The following is a 22,203-nucleotide window of genomic DNA, read 5'->3' on the forward strand; positions in this document are numbered from 1 at the left end:
ATACCCTCGTTATACATTACGCTATAATAATCGTCACTCTCTAATACAAACAAATTTACAAGTCTATACTTTATACTTTATACTCCATACTCCTTTCGTCAAAATGAAGTTCCTCTCTCTTGCTCTCCTCCTCGCTACTGCCAGCGCAACCACCACCTCCCTCTACACCGAAGCAGGAGGCATCTACGTGGACAACGAACCGACCACGGCCGCCGCCGCCGCAGGCAACGCCGCCGCCTCGTCTGTTGCCGTCGCGAACCCGGCGATCGGCGACGCAACGGCCACGCAGTCCGTCGTCATGGCGGGCCAGCCTTCTGGATTCGTTTCCAGCGCGGCTGCCGCGGCCAGCTCTTCGGGGGCGGCGGCGGCGATCTACACGGCTGCCTCCAAGGCTACCGCCTCTTCGTCTTCCTCTTCTAGCTCGGCTTCTGGGTCGGGGAGCGCGGCGAGTGCGTCTTCCACTTCGACGAGTGGAGCGGGGCGTCTTGCTTTGAATGGTGGTGTTTTGATGGCTGTCGGGGTCATGGCTTTCCTTTGAGAAATGGCGGTATTTCATGTGGAGGACATTAGGAAGATACGGAGTAGCAGGATGAAGAAATCTTGGTTATTCCCGCTGGCGGACGCTCGTTAGGGATGAAATTCATTACTAAACTATATACAGTGAGTGTGGCTAGTCTGTACAATGAAATAAATACACTTGATCAAGAACTGAATAGAAAATCATTTCGATGCCAACTCGCGTGCGTACTTCTGTCGATCGCTTGCGTTGAGTGTCACCTGGTCGAATCCCGGGGGGATTGGCTGGCCAGTTCTGTTCAGTTAGAATAAGAAGCATTCAGAGATAAACAACAGATGAAGAGGAAGGAAGTACCTTAAGAATGCAAGAAGCATGTTCCTCGCTTTATCCTTCAACTGCACCTGGTCGCGGCCCTCGAGCTGAGGCCCCCCCTGGCTGGCAGGACACAGGTCGTCCTGCCGCTTGATCCGCGCCCACTGGCAGCCAAACTCGCCGACGAGCTCCATCAGCCGCGATTCCTCCGCGTTGGTCCAGCGTCGACGGGAGCGCACCGGCTGGGACGAGCTTGGGGGCGCCCGCGGCCACGACTTGGTTGACTCGGCCGCCCGCCCTCGCGGTGTGGGCGTTGTGCACTCGGTTGACTCTGCAAGACCGGTTTGTAACTGAGACGATGGGCCGACTGTCGCTTCTCTGTCCTCATTATTGTCGACCCGGCGTCGTTTCTGCGCCCGCTTGCCTGCAACGTCGATCGAGCGGTCGTCTCGTGAGAACCCCTTGGTCTCGGAGTCGTCTTCATCATCATCGTCATCATCATCATCGTCGTCGTCGTCGTCGTCGTCTTCGTCTTCGTCTTCGTCTTCTTCGTCTTCTTCTTCATCTGTCTCTGGCGCTGGTCGTTTCCGTGATGTTGTTGTCTTGGTAGTACTAGACTGGGTCAAGTCCTGGCCGATCGGAGACACGCGATGGGCGTTTTCCTGTCGGTCGATGAACGACCCCTTGACGGCCCCGCGGAGGATCTCCGTCCGGGACCGTTTCGTAGGACGCCCCTTTGTTGCCGGGCTCACAGCCTGCCAGAGCTCCTGGGTCGAGGGGATCCGAGAAGCGCGTTCAGGAGATTCGCTCCACGCGACCGGGCGCTCGTCATCGGACATGGAAACACGCTGTTCTTCGGTGATCGTCTCCTCGTGCTGCTCCTCCCACTGGGAATCGGCAACCGTGAGGTCCTGTTCGGGTGACGCAGGAATCTCGCGGGTGTCGGAGTCTGTGTGTTGCGCCGGAAGAGTCTGCCGACGAGAAGGACTCGCGCTGTGATGACGACCGGCGACATCCTGCGACTGCGACACCGGTTTCGAAATATCGGACTGGCGACGCCTTGCCTCGGGGCCATGGACAGATCGCATCCTCTGGGTCAGGCGTCCGATCGCAGATGAATTCCGAAAGGTTCTAGTGCTGGTTGAAATAAGCTTTACTGTGTAGACACTAAGCGGACTGAAAGGGGGAAAAACAAATACCTTTTGGTGGATGTTTGCATGTCAGCTGAAGGAAGAAGCTTGTGTGATTCTGCCTCTGCATCGTCGTCGTCTTCTTCATGTACCAGAGTCTGGTCGGGAACGGTTTCGGAAATCTCCTCCTCTTCGATTGCCTCGTGGACGAGGGTCTGCTCAAGGCTATGGTCGAGATTCTGCTGCTCGGGGGTGTCCATGGTGTTGAGAAGATCGGAAATGGCAAAGTGCTTGCCGGCACTTCTGGGCCGACTGAGCTGTTTCTCGAGGGACTTGCGCATCTCGCCGGCATCGGGCTGCTGTCCGATTTGTTTCATGATGTGCTCGTCCATACGGCGGATCCAGCGGACCACTTTCAGGGTGAATTGCTGCCAGCTGTACGCGGCTCCCAGGCCACTGAGATTGGCGGCGCCGCCCCCATCGTTGTCGTCGTCGTTTGCATCCTGTAGCATGACGCTGATCACCTCGACGCGTTCCTGGACTGCGTCCTCGAACTCCTGGGGGAGCCGACCGTCTTTGTCCTGGAAGCCCTCGAGGGGGAATCCTCGGAGGGCAGAGCCTGACTCCTTGTCGTAGAACAAGAAGAAGACCTCCTGTAGGATGGCCTGGGGATCGAATCCGGCGGCGGCGTCGTCGTGCTGGCGGGCCTCGAGCCTCATGCGGAGGTGCTGGGTTCGAATGTCCAGCGCGAGATCAAAAGTCGCTTTCCGCAGTCCGTTCTTGCGATCGGCCTGGCCAAACGCACTCACAAAGGGGGCGGGGAAGGTCGTCTCGAGGATCTCGATGGTCTCGCGCGCCGGGGGGGCCCCGTTGCCCGCCAGCAGGGCATCGATGGCAAGCCGCGCACAGTTCGCATGGAAGATGACCGGGTCCGGGGCCCATTTCAGCCCGCCCTCGCGCGAGATGATGGGCAGCAGGCGCCTGACCATGCCGACATCGATGAAGGTCCCCTTGCCAAAGTATGCCGCCTCGTCGGTGAAATGCTTGACGGCTCGCATGAGGAGTCTGCTCTGCGTGCTTGTCACGCTGCGCAGCCGTTTGGCCGTCTCCACGATGCGCGCCGGGTCCGCCGTCGCCGGACACAGATGCTCCAGCACACTGCTCGCCGCCTGTTGCAGGTCCGGCAGCACCTCCGCCATCATGAGAGGGTCAATTTCGTCCGCGTACAGCTCCGAGTCCATCGCCAGCAGTGTTGTCCCGGAGATATTGAACGCATCGTCCGGTGAATCGGGGGAAGAATCGCCCGTTTCCTCGATGACATCTAGTTCTAATGAATTAAAGTCAACAGTTTGTCGCGTCAACCAAAACAACAACAAGAAAAAAGAAAAAAAAAAAAACTCACTCTCCCCCCCCTTCTTCTTCTTCTCCTTCCCGACCATTTCTTTCGTTTCGCCTTCCCCCTGCTTCCCCGTCAAGCCCACCGCGTCCCTTTCCCGACTCTGGCTTCTCGTCACGCGTTTGCGCAACGGAGGCGACGCAGCACCCAGTTTGCTAACCTCGGCGTTTCCCGCCGGGGACGAGAGCGTGGCCGTCGCCATCTTCCAAGTTTTGTTGTTTTTTTTTTTATTTTTTATTTTTTATTTTTCAAAATTTGGCAGGGTTAATACTAGAAAGGCCCCCCTCGGGGGGGTGAACGTGGAAATCCAACGACCTGGAAGAGGGTGGCTGGGCTGGTTTCGCTGAGCTGCGCGCGTCTGAAGGCGGGCGTGGGTGGGGCAAATTCGGATCTCCGATAGGAAGAAGTGTTGATAGTCCGTGATAGTTATGGCTGGTAGGTAATGAGATATCGAGATGATCGTGGAGTGGTTTGGAGATGGTATTGAGAAGGTGCCTGGATAGAAAAAGGAAGAAGTGGTAAAGGAGGCGGGTGGAAAACCCTTTAACCCTAACCCTAACCCTAAACCCTGGACCCCATTCCTAGGGTTTTGCGACGCACCAATCATATTTGTGGATTTTAGGGCTAAGGCGTATGGTTACCTTGTGGAATGCCTGGCTGCCTTAGGGTTCCGTTTGCATAATACAGAGTATACCTTGGTACTTGCTATGCTGAATGGAGTGGTTTATAGTAATATATTACTAATGTATGGTATAGTACAGGTTCATATCACTCCACTTAGTAGGTACCCCCAGGGCACATCAAGCCAGAAATTAGTATATAAGGATGGATCAAGCTCAAGTAGCGGGGGAGCTTGAATAAACTATGCATTACAACATGGGACAGCCGTCGAGCTTAGGGTTCGCTAAATGCTCAGAAGATGGCTTCGATCAAGTAGATGATGCCGAAGATGAGGAAAGCGGTGGCGCCGCCAAGGGTGACTGACAGGTTAGAAGAGTAGAAGAGAAAGAAAGAAGGAAGGGGAAAAAAAAAAAGAAAACATACCAACACGCATGCTGACTCGGCCAGCGATAGCGCGGCCGCCAATGACGGCAGCCGCTGTGCAGATTCCATGGCCACTGATGGCGCCGATGGTGACCCACCAGTAGTCCTGGCCGGCGGCCATGGCGATGGTGGCGATCTGGCTACGGTCGCCCCATTCGCCGAGGAAAGTCATGACAAAGGTTTGGACCCAGGCCGGGCTGAGGAGCAGGGAGAACAGGTTGTTCATGCCGATCAGGGCGTCGTTGAGGCGGCCGCGGGCGGTGGGCGAGGATCCGCGCGAGGGGGAGGAGGAGGAGGAGGAGGAGGACGAGAGGCTCTCCGGAGGCGAGGGGAGACGGTTGGTCGACGAGCGGGACTTGCGGCGGCCGGCGCGGCCGGCTTCCAGGTTGTGCGGCGTGACGGAGGAGCGGCGCCGGTTCATGCGCATCTGCTGCTGCTCTTTCTCCTCGAGTTCCATCTCCACCTCCTTCATCTCCTCGCCGACACCCTCGTCGGGGGACATCTCGCGGCCCTCCTTGACCATGCGGACGCCGAAGACCAGGAACAGGACGGCCGCCAGGAACTTGGTGAACTGCTTGGGGATCAGGGTCGGGACGGCGTGGCCGAGCACGGCAGAGAGCACGGTCATGGTGATGAGGGCGCAGAACGCGGACGAGAAGACCACCAGACGCGGGTGCCGCATGGCCATCAGGGCGGCCACGAGGAAGGTCTTGTCCCCGATCTCGGAGACGATGATCATGGTGAAAGAGAAGACGAGCGAGTGGAATGAGCTACCCACAGTGCCGTCTGCCTCGCCCGGCAGCTCTGCACTCTTCGACGACGCCGAATCCTTCATCCCAAGCGGGTCACTATTCACCGAGCCAGGTGCTTTGGGGGGGGCGATATCGTGAGGTTTCTCCGGTAGATCGTTCGGTTTCTAGAATGCCACTGTCAGTTTTATTGAAAAAGTCAAGGATGTCCATCAAAGTTGGAAAAAAAAAAAGGAATACCTCAAGCAAGCCATCGGCAGCCTTCAATTCCTTGGCCGCAGCTATGCCGTCCTCTGTCGTTGGGATCTTCTGCTGCTCGCTATGCGGCAGTGGAGGCGCCTCCTTGGGGCCATCTGGTGTCTTCTCCGTTGAGGCAATGCCATCCTTGAGCTTGCCCGACACCCCGCCTTCTGTGCCCCGAGTGCCTTCCTTGGGCCCCAACCGGTACGGATCGTCCATGACACCATCGTTGGAATGAGGGATCGGCTTGCCATCCGAGCCGAGATGGTCCAGCGACGTCACGGTGCTCTCGAACTTGTCGTGTCCGTCAGGACTGGCCTCCATGACCTTCTTGCGATCTCGGTCTGCGTTCGTCTCCACCCAGGGCCCGGCGTGCGGCTTGCCATCCTTGTCGTCGACGGGGGCGTCCAGCGTCCCTCTCGGCAGGGCCTTGGGGGATGCCAACCCAGAGGGACCCGATGGTAGGATTGTTGGCTTGGTGTCTGTGGATTTGTGCTGGACGGGGGTCGGACTGACGACCGTGAGGGCGAGGGTAGGAACGAGGAACAGCACGGTAGACAGATGATGGATCCTCATCTTGATGAAATCGCGTGGCTCGCGAGGAATAATAATACTGAAGCCTTTGTACTCGTAACGCCACGACAGATCAACCACGGGGGTTTCAAGCAAGAAACCTGGAGGTGAACAATGCAAGATGAGTAAAGAACGTAAATTCGAAAGAAGAATCAAGAAGAAGAAGAAGAAGAGGAAGAAGAAGAGAAGAAAAGAATCCGACAAGGTCCCAAAGCAGAGTCAGACAAGACACGAGGAGTTCTTTTCGCCGCAAAGGGGCATTTCGTGCCAGCCACTGGCAGAGTCACGTGTTGCTCCACCAGGATTCAGACAGACAGAGAGAGACAGAGAGACAGAGAGACAGAGAGACAGAGAGACAGAGAGACAGAGAGAGAGAGACAGAGAGAGAGATAGAGATAGAGAGACAGAGATCAAGTAAATATCTGGAATTACTTCTTATGAACAGCTATCCTGTATCAAAGCCTGTTGTCCTGTCAGTGTCTATATCTTGCAGCCAGTGAGAATGGCCGTAATTGTTGTCTGCTCTATTTTTAGACATTTCAATACTAGAGAATATAGATATAGCTATTATATAGAATGGCTGTTTATAGTATTCATTTCTATCTGATTGAAGAATGGAACAGAAGACACTCATAGAAAGATTCTGGCTACTGAATAAGGAGGATCCTTACGGCCTTGTCTGCCTCAGGCCTGTCTGCCTCAGGCCACAAGGCTAAAGTCACTGGTATATTCACTTGTCAGTCCAGCACCTTCACTTTGTATCTGACAGCAGAATCACTGTTTTGATGGCCAATATGGCTGCAATGATGGAATCTCTTCGTGGAGGGAACTCGCACTACGATTACTGACATCACCACCTTACTTGACTCTACCTGCCAGGATCCCAGGATGCAAATGATCCCGTACGCCCTGGGCTCCCACCCCCGGAGCCCCCTCCGGATCGACCTGGAGACGCTCCAGCAGCAGCAGGAACAGCGCCGCCAGTTCGCCGTCCAGAGCGAGGCCTCGCGCGACATACCGATCCGGTACAGCGTGTACTTTGGCGGGATCACCCTGGTGCGGCCGCAGCTGCGCCATCGTCGCTTCGAGACGACCGTCTCCGAGCAGGTGTTCAGGGGGAAGGGGAAGGGGAAGGGTGCGGGAGGTGAGCGGCCGTCGCAGCTGAAACGTGTGTTTCTGCGCAGGTTTGCCGGCAGCACTTGCTCGGAGGAGATGGGGACGTTCCGGGCGCTCGTCTCGCTTGCCGTCCGCTTCGAGCAGACCATCCTCGACTCGCTGGAGAGGAAGACCTGTCCGATCTGCTGCGAGAGACTGGCTCGGTTTCTCGTCCATCGACCCCTGTGTGCCGTCAGAAATGGATTCGTCGATCTTGCCGATTCGGAGGACATCCAGAAGCTGATGGCAGCCATCTCGTCGGACACGGCGGACACGGCGGGGGGAAATGTCGAAGGAAACTGGAGGGATGGCGAAAAAGCGTTCGTGTGTGAGCTGGCGGTACCGATTTGCGAACCGGAAGGCGAATGTCACCGGATCGTGGCGCGAAACGTCGAGAGGTATCTCGCTGGCATCCGGCAGGCCTCGAGGGAGCCTTCTCTTTCCGAAGGCGATACTGTTCGACTGTCGCAGTGCAGTAGTACTCCCGCCATCTACGATGAGATCTACGATGAAAGGCAGACAGAGAAGGAAACGAATTCTACCATCACAAACCTAGCTACCATCGGGGTGACGGCGTTTATTGGACGCCCCCTGCTACGACTGAGCACCCCGATCCCCCGCGGCCAGCTGAGCTGTCTGGTGCTGTCGTCGCAGTGGCCCAGATCCATGCTGCCGACGACAGACAAGAGCGAGGCCACCAAGGCGATCGACTACTGCCGGATCAGCGCCGCGCACGAGGAGACCATCCTCTCTGCTGGTGACTACCGGTGCGCCGTGTGTCCCGGACGCGTCACGGCACGCAGCCTGGTCCATCGACCGATCTCGTACGCCCGCCCGACGGCCGCGACGGACGCCGCGGACGGCCGGCGCAGCGCCCTCAAGAACATGGCCATGTACCTCTTCCAGCATGTCGAGGGCCGGTGGACGTACCGCGAGCGGTGCCAGGCGCTGGGCGTCCAGCATGACGCGCAGATCTTCGATTTCATCGTCCCCGTCTGCGAGACGGGCGGGGTGTGCGAGGACGTCGCACGCACTTCTGCCCGCGAGTTCATCAAGCTTCTCCTCCTCCTCCCTGGGACTGCTGATCTGGGACTTGTGTTTTCGGGGCTGAATCCTGATACCGATTTGGCTGATAATAGTATCGAGGGTTTGACGACCACAAAGCCGGACTGCGAGAATGTCCATCTCCAAACCCTCGTCAGTAAAATCGGACCCCGAGGATTCATGTCGGACGGGATCGAGATTGTCGAAGACCCGCACAGCCCCGTCTTGACGATCAGCAAACTGCGCGTGCAGCAAGAAGCAGCGAAGAGAGAATATCTCAAGAGTATCGAGAAACACACCGGCGACCGTCATGTTCCCAGCGATATGGTTTGGATTTTCGAGCGGAGCACTACTACTACTGCTACTGCTATTACTTCTACTGCTACTGCAGCTACTGCAGCAAGCACTGCTAATCGTGGATCTACCTCTACCTCCTCATCTTTGTCTTCCTCCCGATCGAGACAGTCACAGTCACAGAGCGAGACGCTCCGCCATACCATCGCACGACAGCTGCTCTTCCCCCCGCTTTTGAGCATGGAGTTTCTGCTTGTCGGGGAGGCTGTCCATCTCCGAGAGGCGTTGAGGCGTTGAGAGGGGGGACTGATTAACAGTTATTCTTTGTATACGAATCTACATACTAGTTAACTATAACACTAGGTAGTTATGTAGTACCTGGGTACTCTGCACGTTGACATCATCTAGCATTAGTATAGGTAGTTATTTCTTGCCTAGGTAATTATGATGACGGTATACAAGAAAAGACGTACCACCTGACATACGCATGAGACACGAGGAGACACCATGAGGGCTATACACGTGCAGGATTATTGCGTCTGATGCGTCTGATGCGTCTGATGCGTCGATCGGCGAGAGAATCGAGGATTATTGAGGTCTAAGTGGGTGGTGAGGGGCATACCACTGTTGTATAGAAACTCAGATATCAACTAGGATGAGTCCATAACATACTGATAGGTGGGAAAGTTGTACAGTATACTCACTAGTTATTAGTTACAGTAACAATATTGATTATATTATTATTCTACTGGTAAAGCATATAATAATATGCTTCATACCGTGTGTGGAGAGTAGAGTAGTGCCTAATACCTAGCTAATACCTAGTCAGTACCTAATTAACTAGTGGATTAGGTCGAAAGAAGGTATTACTAGGATACTGAGAGCAATATAAGATGATTTTTATATCAATAGTAGAATACTACTTGTCAGTAATAGAGTATTCTCTATATCAGTAATAGAATACTACTTGTCTCAGTAATAGAATACTGACTCTATTATTTACTGTAATATTGTAATATTGACTCTTATCAATCCCGTGAATTGACCAGGTCTACCTTAGCTCCATCTCCATCCCAGCTGCTTGTCGATCCTTTGTTCTAGTGGCTTCATCTCTTCATCTCTTCGACTCTCTTATTTATTCCCTCCTCCTCCCTCCCAACATGTTCTCTGGCGTCTTTTCCCCATCGCTCTCCCCGTAGCGTGCGTTCTTTCTCCTCCCCTTGCGTCGCTCCAGACCGACCGGAGCTGTCTGTCACACATTCCACGGCGATTTCCCACGGCGGCGCGGGATTTCCTATTTATTTATTTGTTTGACAGCAGGTATGGAACATGGAACGATCTCAAGAAGACACACCCCTCCTCACACAGTCTGTCATGGCGAATCTAATGTGTTGTAAGGCGAGACAGAAAGCTCCTCCCGGGCGGACAGAGCTCGGTTGCGTCCCCAAGGCTCTGATCCCAGTCATGTCGAGCACGACGGAAATCGGGGACACCGGTTCTTCCCAGACCCCGGCCAGGGTGCGATGGAGGATGTTTAAGAGATCGTCCAAGGAGGAGGAACAGGAGGAACAGGAGGAACAGGGCTATCGGGCTCGGTCGACGATGGGTATCCTCAGCGACCCTCATACGGACGAGGTGCCGGGTAAGAGATGACCTATTACTGGAACTGGAGACAAGACTGATAGTCCAGGCACCGTTCTCCTTCTGTCGTTGAATCGAAATGAACCTCTCGGTCTCCGCCATCAGCCTCAGCGAATGTCGGCCTCCTCCCTCCCCTCGCCCTACCCGCCCTCTCGCTCCTCCTCACGCACCCCAGCCCCCCCCCCGTCCAAGAAGACCGCCGACGGCCAGATCGTGCTGAACCCTCAGCCCGACGACTCGGTCAACGATCCGCTCAACTGGCCCATGTGGCGCCGCGATGCCGCCCTCGTCTCGCTGGGCTTCTACTGCCTCATGGGCGGCGGCATGACCCCCGTCCTCGCCGCCGGCTTCGACCAGGTCGCCGCCGCCTACAACGTCAACACCCAGATGGTCGCCTACACCACCGGCCTGTATATGACCGGGCTCGGGCTGGGTTCCGTCATCATGTCCCCGACCGCCATCCTCTACGGCAAACGGCCCGTCTACCTGCTCGGCGCCACCTTGTTCATCCTCTCCGCCGTCTGGTGTGCCCTGTCGCCCAACTACCCCAGCCTCGTCCTCGCCCGCATCTTCATGGGCATCGCCGTCAGCCCCGTCGAGTGTCTGCCCTCCGCCACCATCGCAGAGATCTTCTTCCTGCACGAACGTGCCTATCGCGTCGGCATCTATACCCTCTTGCTGCTGGGCGGTAAGAATCTGATCCCCTTGGTCAGTGCTGCCATCATCGGCAGCTTGGGTTGGCGTTGGGTTTTTTGGTCAGTCTTCTTTCAACAGTCTTCTCGCCCTCTTTTTTTGCTAACAATCTCAGGATTGTCGCCATGGTAGTTGGGGGCGCTGTAGCTCTTTTGTTCTTCTTTGTGCCCGAGACCTTCTGGGACCGAACACCACGCCCACGTACCCGTCACAAACGTCCTCATCTGGCTCGTAGCGTGTCGGATATCGTGCACCATCCCTTTTCCCGAGGACGCCACCATACCCGTCCCCATGAGGCGCACTCTACCGACGATCCCGCCGCCGTGACGCCCAGACGTCACAGAGATGTTCACGTCGGCTTCGTCGATGGAGATGAAGACTTGAGCCAGGAGAAGCGTGAGGCTGCTGACACCCTAGGCCCTCTTGCCCCCGAGCACCACCTGCACTCCGATCATGATTTTCAAGACGTAAAGGAAGAGACATTCGACACCCTCAACGGAAATCATGACATTCCCATGCCTTCTCCTCCTCCTGCTGCTGCCTTGCCATCACCGTTGGAGGAGAGTCATCATGACCTCGAGGCCAACCGGCAAGCTGCCCTCTCTCCCGCACGTAGCGAATCGGTTGAGCCGGGCGCCGGCCCCCTGACCGCAGCGGCGGTCTATACCAACAAGCTGCGTGACCGGCCGCGGGTGCCGTATCTGCAGACTCTGAATCCGTGGAACGGCCGGATCAAGCGCGACAAGTGGCTGCACGTCGCGCTGCGCCCCTTCATCCTGTTCGCGTACCCGTCTGTGCTGTGGTCGACGGTGGTATACTCGCTCTCGATCGGCTGGCTGATCGTTCTGTCCGAGTCCGTCTCGTACGTATACGAGAACGCGGACCGGTACGGCTTCACCGCGCTGCAGACCGGGCTCGTCTATATCTCCCCCTTTGTCGGCGGGCTGCTCGGAACCGCCGTGGCGGGCAAGGTCTCCGACATCATCGTGAAATTCATGACCCGCCGCAACGGGGGCATCTATGAGCCCGAGTTCCGTCTCGTCATGGCCATCCCCATCGCCCTGTCCACCACCATCGGCCTGATGGCCTTTGGCTGGAGCGCCCAGATCTCCGACTCCTGGATCGTCCCCACCGTCTTCTTCGGCCTCATCTCCTTCGGCTGCTCCCTCGGCAGCACCACCGCCATCACCTTCTGCGTCGACAGCTACCGCCAGTACGCGGGCGAGGCTCTGGTCACCCTGAACTTTAGCAAGAGTATGCTCCCATCCTTTCACTCCTCCTCTTCTTCTTCTTCTTCTTCTTTTTTTTTTTCCATCTCCGTACTAACGAATAGACATCTTCCACGGGCTGATCTTCTCGCTGTTCATGGTCGATTGGCTTGACGCCGAGGGTTCGCGAACCGTCTACCTCGCGCTCGGCGGTATCCAGCTCGGCTGTCTGCTTTTCACCATCCCAATGTACATATATGGCAAGCGGGCTCGCATGTGGACTGTCCGGAAACGACTGATGGAGAAGTTTTGATGCTATTTTGGTGACCTTTCCATCGGGTTGGGGTTTTTTGTGTTTTTGTTTGGTGTGAGATCTGTCAGTCGAATTGAAAGATCAGCACACATAGACCATTTGCAGTATTCTTTTTTTGGAATTTGGAATCGATTCTTCACTGTTCCTTGGTACGGAGTACAGATCAAGAGTGTCAAGCCCAGTGGAACTGGCCGGCTATTAGATAAAAAAAAAGCAAAGAGATGACTCAGCTCACCACCGACAGAATAAGATGATGATTCGCGAGTCCTTGCCGATCGCATTGGACAATGATTCTGCAAGCGCCTCTGATTCAGAGATGATGACTGTGCAGTTTGGAGTCATCGAGCACGATGAAGTCATGGGAGTGACCTCGCCACAACACGACACACAACGGTGTCGACTTGTCAAGAGACACAACCTTTGAACCTACTACAAGGGCATTGTCCTGCTTTTGACAAGCAAATCGAACAAGCCCTGAAACGCGTGGCGGGTCCATGGCATGCAGACGCCTCCCCCTTGCCCGGGTCAGATCCCCCGGCTGCAACATCTCTCACTGGCTGGCATGGCATCGCGAAGCCGGGCTGTGGAGCGCAGAAATCCGGTTCCAGCGGTACTTGGTGGAGATGAAGATCCCAGTCAATGGCGTTTGCCTGCCAATGCTGGATGAGCCTGAGTGTTCATCCCCCCCTCCTCCCTTCTTCCATGGCTGATCGCCCCGCTGGTCAATAGCTGGTGAGCAACTGTGCGTGAAGCCCTGTAGTTTCCAGATCTTCTGGGAAGAAAAAAAAATTAAGATTCCAGTTTTTCCAAATGTCCAGTTTCGACAGACCAAGCTAACTCTTTGTTTCATTGGAACAGCAATGCTGAATCGCATGTTGGACTGTCCTGCGCTCTATGGATACTTTCTCTAAACCAGATGGAGGAGGAGTGATAGCAGGGGAGGGAGCTACAACTACAGCTACAGCTACAGCTACAGCTCTAGCTACAACTACAGCTACAGGGATAGGAAGCCATACTGAGGATCGCAGGGCGCGCGAGCTCTATCGCTACTTCCAACCGGCCAACCCTGCAGCGTTGACCGCGAGCAGACTCCCAGCAGTTGACGATGTCGGCGATCTGATTTCCTCCGCGGCGGCAGCCTCCATCCTCGATGTCGCCATTACGACTTCTGTCCCCATCGCGGTGGGCGAGGCTGGCTCGAACTCCGATCCCTTGATCAGTCCGAATCTGGCCCTGACTTCGTTTGCGCAGCTGGCGACCTTGCGCTTGAATACCAAGCGGGCGCTGATCAGGTAACTCACTTTTGATGAATATAGTCATTGTGTGAATGCGGTGCTGACGATTCAGTTTGATCGGCCGCGAAGCTCAGTTCATACTTGCAGAGGCGACTCGCAGCCTCGACATTAGCAACACAACGCGATACGAGAGGGAAGGAGATGGGCTCTGGGCGGGGTGCTCCACGGTTACGCAGGCCTGGAGCGTATGCCAGGTAAGTTGCTAGTTGAATGCTCAGGGGGGGGGGATGGGAAGGGGCATTGCTAAGAAGCTTTGCCTTCAGGACACCGTCCAGCTGCACGCGAGTCAGGATTCCTCGCAGCGTGAGCTCCTCATCGTCGACGATCTGAGCCAGGACGAGCGGTACAAGCGCCTGCCGTTCGTGCAGGAGGACCCCCATTTCCGATTCTATGCGGGGACGCCTCTGACGACCGAAAATAACATCAACATCGGCTGTCTGTTCGTGCTGGATACGGATCCGCGGGCCGGCCTGACCCAGGTCGAGAGGGACACCCTCGGCGCCCTGGCGCGGATGGTCATGGACTTCCTCCGCGTCAGCCGGCAGGCGTCCGAGGGCCGCCGGGCAGCGCGGCTCTCGCGCGGGCTCAGCTGTTTCGTCGAGGGCAGCTCGAGCTTCGTCGACAGCGTGCACTCCTCCGGCCAGTCGTCCAGCGTGTGCAGCTCCGGCGGGCCGCGGTTCTCGTCCACGTCGCCGTCGAACAACGTGCGGTCCAGTGTCTCGGGGGCCTCGCGCAACAGCAGCCTTGACGTCCGCTCCGGCCAGTCGCAGAGCGGCGGCGATGACCGCTCCGTCATCTCGAACCAACCTGGTGGCGACACCGGCACCTCTGCTGACCTGACCACCCCGTTGCCCGAATGGTGGGCGGGCAACAACCAGCACCACCCTAACAATAAGGGCATCCCGACGCACGACTCGCACAGCAACTCTTGGGCGTTCCGCCGCGCGGCGAACCTGCTGCGCGAGTCGCTCGAGTTGGACAGCGATGGGGGTGTCATCTTCCTCGAGGCTAGCAACAGCCCCCTGTCCGATGCTGAGGCCGCCAGCCCAGCCCCGGTGCTGGCCATCTCCACCAACGATGAACCTTTCGCCTCGCAAGCCGGCGGCTCGATTGCCTCGTGTCCTGCAGCGAGCCTGGACCGGGCATTTTTGAACCAGTTGCTGCGGCGGTACCCCAAGGGCAAGCTCTGGTCCTTCCACCGCGACGGGACCGTCTCCACGTCTGACGAGGATGAACCGGGCCGCAATAGAGACGAGAGCAGCAAGAGCGTGAGGAGGAACAACAAGAAATGGCGCGCCTCGGAGAGCAAGCTGTTCAACACGCTGTTCCCCTCTGCCAACCAGGTGCTCTTCGTGCCGCTGTGGAACGCCGCCAGCTCGCAGTGGTACGCCGGATGTTTCTGTTGGACGACTCTCGAGACGCACGTCTTCAGCTCCGCCGTCGAGCTGAGCTCCGTGCTGGGCTTCGGCACCTCGATCATGGCCGAGTGCAGCCGCGTCGAGTCGCTCATCGCCGACCGGCAGAAGGGCGACTTCATCGGCAGCGTCTCGCACGAGCTGCGCAGCCCGCTGCACGGTATCCTGGCCGCCGTCGAGTTTCTCGACGGCACCAGCCTCAACGAGTTCCAGGAATCGCTGCTCGAAACCATCAACGCGTGCGGCCGCACCCTGCTCGACACCATGAACCAGGTGTTGGACTTCAGCAAGATCATGTCGCTCGAGCGCTCCTGGCGCCAACACAAGAAAAACAAAGACGGCTCCTCTTCCTCCTCCTCCTCTTCCTCCTTCTCTTCCTCCCTCGAGATGAAAACAGCCGACAAGCTCTCTGCCGCCCACCTCGACACCTTTGTCTCAACGGACGTTTCCGTCCTAGCAGAGGAGGTCATCGAGGGGGTCTGCCTGGGTCACTCGTTTGGCCAGAAATCCCACGCCGCGGTCGACCAGCCTGTCCTGCTCTCCCCGTCGCCTTCCTCTGGAGGCGACGACAACGTCGAGACCCTAAACGGCGTGGATGTCATTGTCGACATCGCCCCCGGGGATTGGGTGTACAAGATCCAGCCGGGCGCGCTGCGACGCATCATCATGAACGTGTTTGGTAACGCGATGAAGTACACGGACAAAGGCCGTATCTCGGTCCGGCTGGAGGCAGTCGAGAGGTCCGAGGGCCGGTCGCGCCGCCAGGGACTAGAGGACCTGATCACCCTGACCATCTCCGACACGGGCAAGGGGATCTCGGAGGAGTTCCTGCGCGGACGTATCTACACCCCTTTTGCACAGGAGGACACGCTGGCCGTGGGCACGGGGCTCGGTCTGTCCATCGTGCGCAGCATCGTCAAGGCTCTCGATGGCAGTATCAACATCTACAGCCGGCCCGGTGAGGGAACCATTGTCAAGGTCTCCCTTCCACTGCTGCGGCCGGTCGGGGAGGAGAGCCCACACTCGACACCCTCGCCATCGGAAGCTCCCCTGGCTTCGCCGCAACAGCAGCAGCAGAGGAAGCAGCAGCAGCAGCAGCAGCAGCAGCCTTCGTTGCCAAAAGAGATGGCAATCCCGACGCACCAGCTACGTGAAGGGTTCGTCGGCAAACGCGCCGCCATTCTTGGCGTCGATCCATCGAATATGGACGCGGACTCGCTCTGGCCTGTGATCGCGCAGTACTTGACCCAATGGTACGGGCTGGAACTCGTTTCGCCATCATCGCAGATCCCCATCGATATCCTGATTGCAGAGGAGCGTGACCTGACCGCCAAGGCCAAGGAGGTGCTGGCAACCACAGCCGTGACGGCAGCGTCCCTGCCCGCATTGCTCATCCTCTGTAACAAGCCCATCGACTACAGTGCTGCACGCTCGTGCTGGGCCTGTCTCGCCCAGACGGTCGACATCATCCGCCGGCCCTGCGGCCCCCACAAGCTGGCCCGCAGCATCCTCAAGTGTCTCCGGGGCTCGGGCGTGACCCCGTCCTTTGCCCTGTCGAGTATCGAGCCTCCCGCAGCCCCAGAAGGAGAAGAAAAAGCCTTGAAGCTCCCCGAACGGTCTCGGCTGGGCGTCCAGCCTCCCGCCGCGTGCGACCAGTCACCGTCCTCGGAGGAGCAGGAGCTGCTACTGCTTTCCACCGAGGGGGCAAGACTAACTACCACGACCACGACGACCACCACCGTCACCACAAGCTCGAATGTCTCCGAAGCAATCCGCTCGGCATCCGAGTGTACTGCCTCGACGAAGCCGTCGTCGGTCTCATCGCAACCACCACCCGACGTAGGCGCTGCTCCCATGGGCTTGGCTCCTTCAGGCACCCGCGCGGCGCGCATCCTAGTCGTGGACGACAACTCGATCAACCTCAACTTGATGCTGACGTTTATGAAGAAGCGCAGTCTGGCGGCGCTGGACTCTGCCGAGAACGGCAAGCTGGCCGTCGATGCGGTGGAACGGGCCGAGCAGGACTACGACATGATTTTTATGGGTACTCCTTTTCCTCCTTCTATATATAACTATTATTTCTAATCTCTGTCATAGACATGTCGATGCCTGTGATGAACGGCTTCGAAGCCACTCGCGCAATCCGTGCCCTTGAAAAAGAGCGCCATGGCTGCGGGTCAGCCATCATCATCGCGCTCACGGGGCTCAGCAGCTCGCGCGACGAGTCCGAGGCGCTGGCCTCGGGCGTGGACCTGTTTCTCACCAAGCCTGTCTCCTTTAAGGAGGTGTCACGGCTGATTGATGAATGGGAGAGCAGCCACTGAACCACAACTTTTACTAACTTCGCTATACTTACTCACCGATAACTATACTCGGGCAACGATACTCCGCTCGATCTCGACTCATCAATGAGTCCTTCCCAGCATATAACTACAACCATACTCACGTTTTTGTTATGGCATAAGCTTGTCTTTATAGTGATACCATCTCCGTCTCGGGATTTTTTGCGTCTTGCATCCTTCAAACCCCCCCCGTCAAGGCTCGAAAACACGAGCAGCCATGGCGTGCAACATACACAGAGAAAGAAAATAGTAACCAGGCTTTTGCATCAGGTAATTCGTAGTTAGGGTCTGTATTGTACAGAAAAACTAATGCGTCACTAATGTGATGCATATATAGGTACCATATAGGCAGTATAGACCCGGTCAATACCTCTCAATCAACCAAAGTCTACGCTCCGAGTCAGGCATGGCAAGCAACATCTCCCTCTCCGTCCTCTTGGTGGCGATGTAATCCTGCACAAACTCCTTGCCGAGGAGGGTGTGCAGGTCGACGTCAGCCTGCAGGGCCGCGAGACTTGCCTGCAAGGTATTTGGGAGGGGGGTAGTGATGCCGTATTTCTCGCGATCAACCGATGAGTCGCCTATTACATGTTGAAAAATGTATAGATCAATATTGGTTGAGTGTAGGGTACGTACCTTGACAATCTTGAATGGTTAATGGTAAACTGTGTTTCAAGCCCAAGTATCCGGCAGCGAGGAGTGCAGCAAGCGCCAAATACATATTCGCCAGCCCGTCGACGGTCTTGACCTCCCAGTGGGCAGGGGAGATCTTGCGCAGGGGCGTCTCGCGGTTCTGGGTCCCCCATGCGACCCATTCGCCGCCAGCCCAGATCCCGGCCTGGACGCGCGCGTAGCTTTCCTCCTGGGAGAGGGTGAAGGCCATCACGGAGGGGAGGTGGGCGAGGAGACCTGCGAGGAAGGATTGTTCAGTAGCGGTGGAGATGGAGGAAGAAAGCGTCATGTCGGGCGTTGTCTTCGAGATGGAGATATGCGTGTGGGCCGCTGTTCCGGCCGCAGAGGTATAAGGGCGCGGATGGAGTGTTGCGCGCAGACCATGCTGCTCGGCGACGTGGACGATCGCCGCGCGGGCACGGAGGAGGGTGTCGATGGCCTGTAATGGGGATGAAGGGGGGAGGACGAACTCGAACTGGCCTGGGGAAGACTCGGCGTGGAACTGTTGCAGCTCGATGTCGAGCGAGGCGAGGGTGTCTGCGATCTCTTCCAGAAGGGGCACCAACGGGCGTGTTTCCCGCGTCATCTGCGACCAGGAATGGTTCGTCGCGGCGGGAACGTACACGTTGTAGACACTGTCGAAGCGCATCAGGACGACCTCGATCTCGCACCCGCAGAGCACGTCGAGCCCATGCTCCGTCTGGAGGAGGCGTGTTATCCGCTGCAGCGTCGTGCGCGGGCACCCCTCGAGCGGCACGCCGTCCTCTCCACGCCAAAAGGTCATCACCGTGGCGCTGGCGGACGGGTGACGACCACCACCAGCAGCAGCCACTGGACCAAAGGCCAGATTCGGCGCCAGGGTCGCCAGGTCGGGCTGCAGGTAGAACTGCCCCGCGCAGGAGCTCCCCGGGGCGACGGCGTCCGTTTGGATCATGCGTAGATTGGCGCGGGCAATGCCCAGGCGGCGCTGCTGGTGGGCGAGGCGAAGGAATTCGCGGACAGGGAACATGCGCACGCGGGTGGTGGCTGTGTAGTCTAGCCATTGGACCCAGACAAACTTGACATTCAATTTAGCCAGTTTAGCCAGCCAAGGCACTCCAGATGTAGCAGATGTAGTATCAGATGTGGCGACCATGTTAGCTGTGATGGCCGTCGACCCGGCCATCACCGGATCAGGGCTCAAGTTGAGCCCGTACAGTCGGTTCGAGTTGTGAAAGAGGATATCGGCGGCCGCGGTCATCGCCTGTAGCAGGGACAGGTCCTCCCTGCGCACATACTCGGTCAGCACCTCGTCGAGGACGAGGCGGAACTGGCGGTTTGCCAGCCAAAACGTCTCCGGGAAGTAATGGCCATCGGTGCTCCAGAGCAAGCGGGACGTGGGGACGATCTCGAGACTCTCGCGGAGGATGGCCTGCTGCGCATCCCGGCTGACCATGGGGAACACCTCGCCCAGGTCGAGATAGACGTTGTCGTACACGCAGGCAAGGTACCCTGCCTCCCGTGTGTACGGGTAGGCCGAATGCAGCAGGACAAAGGCGACCTCCGGATACCGGGCGATGACGGGCTGGAGATGCGCCGGGTTGGAGGTGAGGAGGTTGATATCAGCATCGCCCAGGCCGGTGTGTAGCTGGACCGGTTTGGGGGTCTCTTCTTCATGCTGCAGCCGGTGCTGTTTCAACAGGTCGAGGGTGCGCAGTAGGATCCAGTCGTTGAGCGATTTATCCTCCACACGACACGTCCCCGTCATCGACGCCGTCCTGACGAACGCTTCCATCACGCTCGCCTCGTCTGGGTTCCCGACATCCAGGCCCGTCCGGTAGCAGATCACCGATTTGAAGCCCACCACCGCCGCGTCCGCGATTGCCCCTTGGATGGCGTCGGCGAAGCTCTTTGCAAAGCTCGAAAAGGCGTCTTCTTTCTCCTCTCTTGTGAAATTGCTGCCGGTTTTCATCTCATCGATAATTCCCCCCGCTAGAACCTCGATCCGCACAATTCGCTTCGTTTGTGACGGCGTGAACCGATCGTGCCAGGTGTACTCCTGCACATGTCCGGGCAGCAGATCATCGAGTAAAAGCACCTGCGTGCCATGCAGACACCGCCGAACGAGCTCTTCATAGCCTGCTTCGGTCTTGACGCACTCTGCCCGCGCCGCGAGCAGCTTCTCCCAGCGATCTTCTGCCCTGTGGTCTCCTTGGACGACGTCAGGGCACCCGTAGAGACCGGCGAGATCGTTAATCGCGCGGAGGAGAGGCAGCGACCGGTGGGCATTGTGCAGGGCTGGCCCCTGGGCTTCGGAGGTGATCTGTTCGAAGGGATAGGAGGCGTAGTCTGTTGCGTGGGAGTGGGAGAGAATGGCGTGGGCGTGGTTGTCGATGAGGGGGTGGGTGTGGATGAGGTGGGAGAGAGACATTTTTATGGGAAAAGTGAAGACGGAGACGAAGATGAAGACGAAGAATTATTTGCGAAAAATGAACCGGGTGAATTATTCTATTTATAATTACACTTTATGCAATAAAGTACTCTGGTCACACTGCAGATCGACCATTGCTGATGGTGCAGTAATCTAGGCTATCTTACAGACAGACGCAGTAGATAGTAACTAATGGCCTTGGCTCCACAGATAACATGTCTGTCTATACCTATCTGTTGATCTATGCTTATTCTCATGCTATTTATGAGCTCGTGCCTGCTCGCTCTGCAAGACAGTAGGCAGCTCCTCCACCAGCGAGTGCCGCGACGGCGTCCACCCAAGCAGCTTGCGAGCGCGCAGCGCCCGCCCGCGCGAGTTGAGCCCCCAGGTGAGTGCCTCGTTCCCGGCAAAGCTTTTGGCCTCCTCGATGGAGATCTCCTCGGCCGTCGGTTGGTCGAGGTAGCCCAGCTTGACGGCGGCTTGCGCCAGCTGGTGCGCCAGCGTGCCCCAGGCATGCTCGCCGTTCTCGGTGAGATAGTAAGCCTTGCTACCCCACAGACCTTCGTCCGAGCGGCCGGCCAGCGCCGCCTCCACGAGGAGAATCCACAGGTCGCTCAGGTCGTACAGGTGGATGTTGTTCCAGATTGCTTTGCCTGCCCCGATGATGGGGGCCTTGTTGAGAAGCAGCGTCATCTGCGCCAACGAGTATACTTGTCGTCCCCGTTGCGAGAGAGGGCCACGGCCGCGTCCTATTTCTAGTCAGCTTGAAGGGTTGAACCAAAAATGAAAGAAGAAAGAGGGAATGGAAATTACCGTAGATGGTCGGCGGGCACACCAGCGCCGTCCGGACCGCCCCTCCAGTCTTTTCCTGCGTGGCGAGGACGATCTCATCAACGTTGCGGTGGAAGGCATGCGCCGGCAGGTTCACTAGCTCCTCAACCCCGTCCCAGTCATCATAGATCTTGTCGCCCGCTTCACCAAACACGCCCTTGTCCAAGTCCGCGAAAATGAGGACGCCTGTCCCGCCCGTGTGTAGCCAGTAGCCAGGGTTCTCCTTCGTGTGGGTACGGGCCAGGCCGGCGGCAATCGCGTGCGCACCGGGGACGTTGTCGGAGGCATCGCCGCAGTCTGTCCTTATTAGCTTGACTTGACTCGACCTTTGATCTTGACTATGAACTAGATATCAATAGTAGCAGATGCCAGGTCTCTTACGGACGACAATATCCGCAGCAGCGCTCTCCCGCTCAACCACATCCGTGTCTTCGAGGCTGCCGAGCACAACCTTCACGGCCGGGTACTGCTTGCGCACCTCTTCAGCGTTTGCCGGGCTGCGGATAAGCACGACGAACTCGAAGCTGGGAAATTTGTTCGTTAGGGCGTACAGCGCGTCGCCGCCGACGTACCCGGAGACACCGGTGCTGTCTAGTTAGCTCTCATTCGAAGGAGCTGACGTGGACACGGACACGAGACGTACATGAAGATCTTGGTCATGATGTTTGGGGTATTTTTCTCTCTCTTTCTCTCTTTCTTTCTTTCTTTCGGGATAAGAAATCCAGCAGAAGAGGCAGCCTTAGTAGTCTCGCTCAATCCTTGAGCTTGCTTTAATTTATAAAGCCGAATAACATCAAATGGATCGCCGATCGCGTGCGGAGGCTATCCGCTATCGAGAATCCCCTCACGATAGTGGGATGTGTGATATTTGTAAGCAGTGAGGTGGGGGGGGGGGAGCCGCGGAATTAACAGGATCCTGGTGATATGAT

General features: G+C 57.2%; 8 protein-coding genes across 8 annotated transcripts; 4 read left to right on the forward strand and 4 right to left on the reverse strand.

Annotated features, from left to right (window-relative positions):
- Window positions 1-55: 55 nt before the first annotated feature.
- ASPZODRAFT_134996 (hypothetical protein) lies at window positions 56-789 on the forward strand. The gene has a single exon (XM_022723678.1). It carries the CDS (start codon window positions 104-106, stop codon window positions 536-538), a length of 435 nt encoding a protein of 144 aa, XP_022578721.1. The 5' UTR covers window positions 56-103; the 3' UTR covers window positions 539-789.
- Window positions 688-3,912, reverse strand: ASPZODRAFT_748372 (hypothetical protein). The gene is made up of 3 exons (XM_022729996.1): window positions 3,362-3,912; window positions 2,029-3,286; window positions 688-1,960 (listed from the first exon to the last, which is right to left on the reverse strand). The coding sequence occupies exons 1-3, from the start codon at window positions 3,555-3,557 to the stop codon at window positions 820-822; spliced, it is 2,595 nt and encodes an 864-aa protein (XP_022578722.1). The 5' UTR covers window positions 3,558-3,912; the 3' UTR covers window positions 688-819.
- A 355-nt stretch (window positions 3,913-4,267) lies between these two features.
- ASPZODRAFT_71839 (hypothetical protein) lies at window positions 4,268-5,964 on the reverse strand (the record flags this gene model as incomplete). Its single annotated transcript, XM_022729785.1, has 3 exons — window positions 4,268-4,335; window positions 4,400-5,315; window positions 5,389-5,964. The coding sequence occupies 3 exons, from the start codon at window positions 5,962-5,964 to the stop codon at window positions 4,268-4,270; spliced, it is 1,560 nt and encodes a 519-aa protein (XP_022578723.1).
- Window positions 5,965-6,728: 764 nt separating this feature from the next.
- ASPZODRAFT_134999 (hypothetical protein) lies at window positions 6,729-8,962 on the forward strand. Its single transcript, XM_022723679.1, has one exon. The coding sequence runs from the start codon at window positions 6,850-6,852 to the stop codon at window positions 8,749-8,751; it is 1,902 nt and encodes a 633-aa protein (XP_022578724.1). The 5' UTR covers window positions 6,729-6,849; the 3' UTR covers window positions 8,752-8,962.
- Window positions 8,963-10,192: 1,230 nt separating this feature from the next.
- ASPZODRAFT_135002 (hypothetical protein) lies at window positions 10,193-12,496 on the forward strand. Its single transcript, XM_022723681.1, has 3 exons — window positions 10,193-10,850; window positions 10,904-12,042; window positions 12,122-12,496. Exons 1-3 carry the CDS (start codon window positions 10,210-10,212, stop codon window positions 12,307-12,309), a joined length of 1,968 nt encoding a protein of 655 aa, XP_022578725.1. The 5' UTR covers window positions 10,193-10,209; the 3' UTR covers window positions 12,310-12,496.
- Window positions 12,497-13,030: 534 nt separating this feature from the next.
- Window positions 13,031-17,622, forward strand: ASPZODRAFT_750130 (hypothetical protein). The gene is made up of 4 exons (XM_022730015.1): window positions 13,031-13,601; window positions 13,657-13,798; window positions 13,868-17,063; window positions 17,117-17,622. Exons 1-4 carry the CDS (start codon window positions 13,204-13,206, stop codon window positions 17,341-17,343), a joined length of 3,963 nt encoding a protein of 1,320 aa, XP_022578726.1. The 5' UTR covers window positions 13,031-13,203; the 3' UTR covers window positions 17,344-17,622.
- On the reverse strand, window positions 17,547-20,471 carry ASPZODRAFT_135007 (hypothetical protein). Its single transcript, XM_022723682.1, has 2 exons — window positions 17,998-20,471; window positions 17,547-17,942 (listed from the first exon to the last, which is right to left on the reverse strand). Exons 1-2 carry the CDS (start codon window positions 20,441-20,443, stop codon window positions 17,725-17,727), a joined length of 2,664 nt encoding a protein of 887 aa, XP_022578727.1. The 5' UTR covers window positions 20,444-20,471; the 3' UTR covers window positions 17,547-17,724.
- A 35-nt stretch (window positions 20,472-20,506) lies between these two features.
- Window positions 20,507-22,167, reverse strand: ASPZODRAFT_101064 (hypothetical protein). Its single transcript, XM_022720781.1, has 4 exons — window positions 21,918-22,167; window positions 21,656-21,861; window positions 21,257-21,571; window positions 20,507-21,192 (listed from the first exon to the last, which is right to left on the reverse strand). The coding sequence occupies exons 1-4, from the start codon at window positions 21,932-21,934 to the stop codon at window positions 20,702-20,704; spliced, it is 1,029 nt and encodes a 342-aa protein (XP_022578728.1). The 5' UTR covers window positions 21,935-22,167; the 3' UTR covers window positions 20,507-20,701.
- Between the last annotated feature and the right edge of the window lie 36 nt (window positions 22,168-22,203).

The sequence above is a fragment of the Penicilliopsis zonata genome (genome assembly GCF_001890105.1).
Source record: "Penicilliopsis zonata CBS 506.65 unplaced genomic scaffold ASPZOscaffold_14, whole genome shotgun sequence".
In the NCBI taxonomy this organism is placed as follows: domain Eukaryota; kingdom Fungi; phylum Ascomycota; class Eurotiomycetes; order Eurotiales; family Aspergillaceae; genus Penicilliopsis; species Penicilliopsis zonata.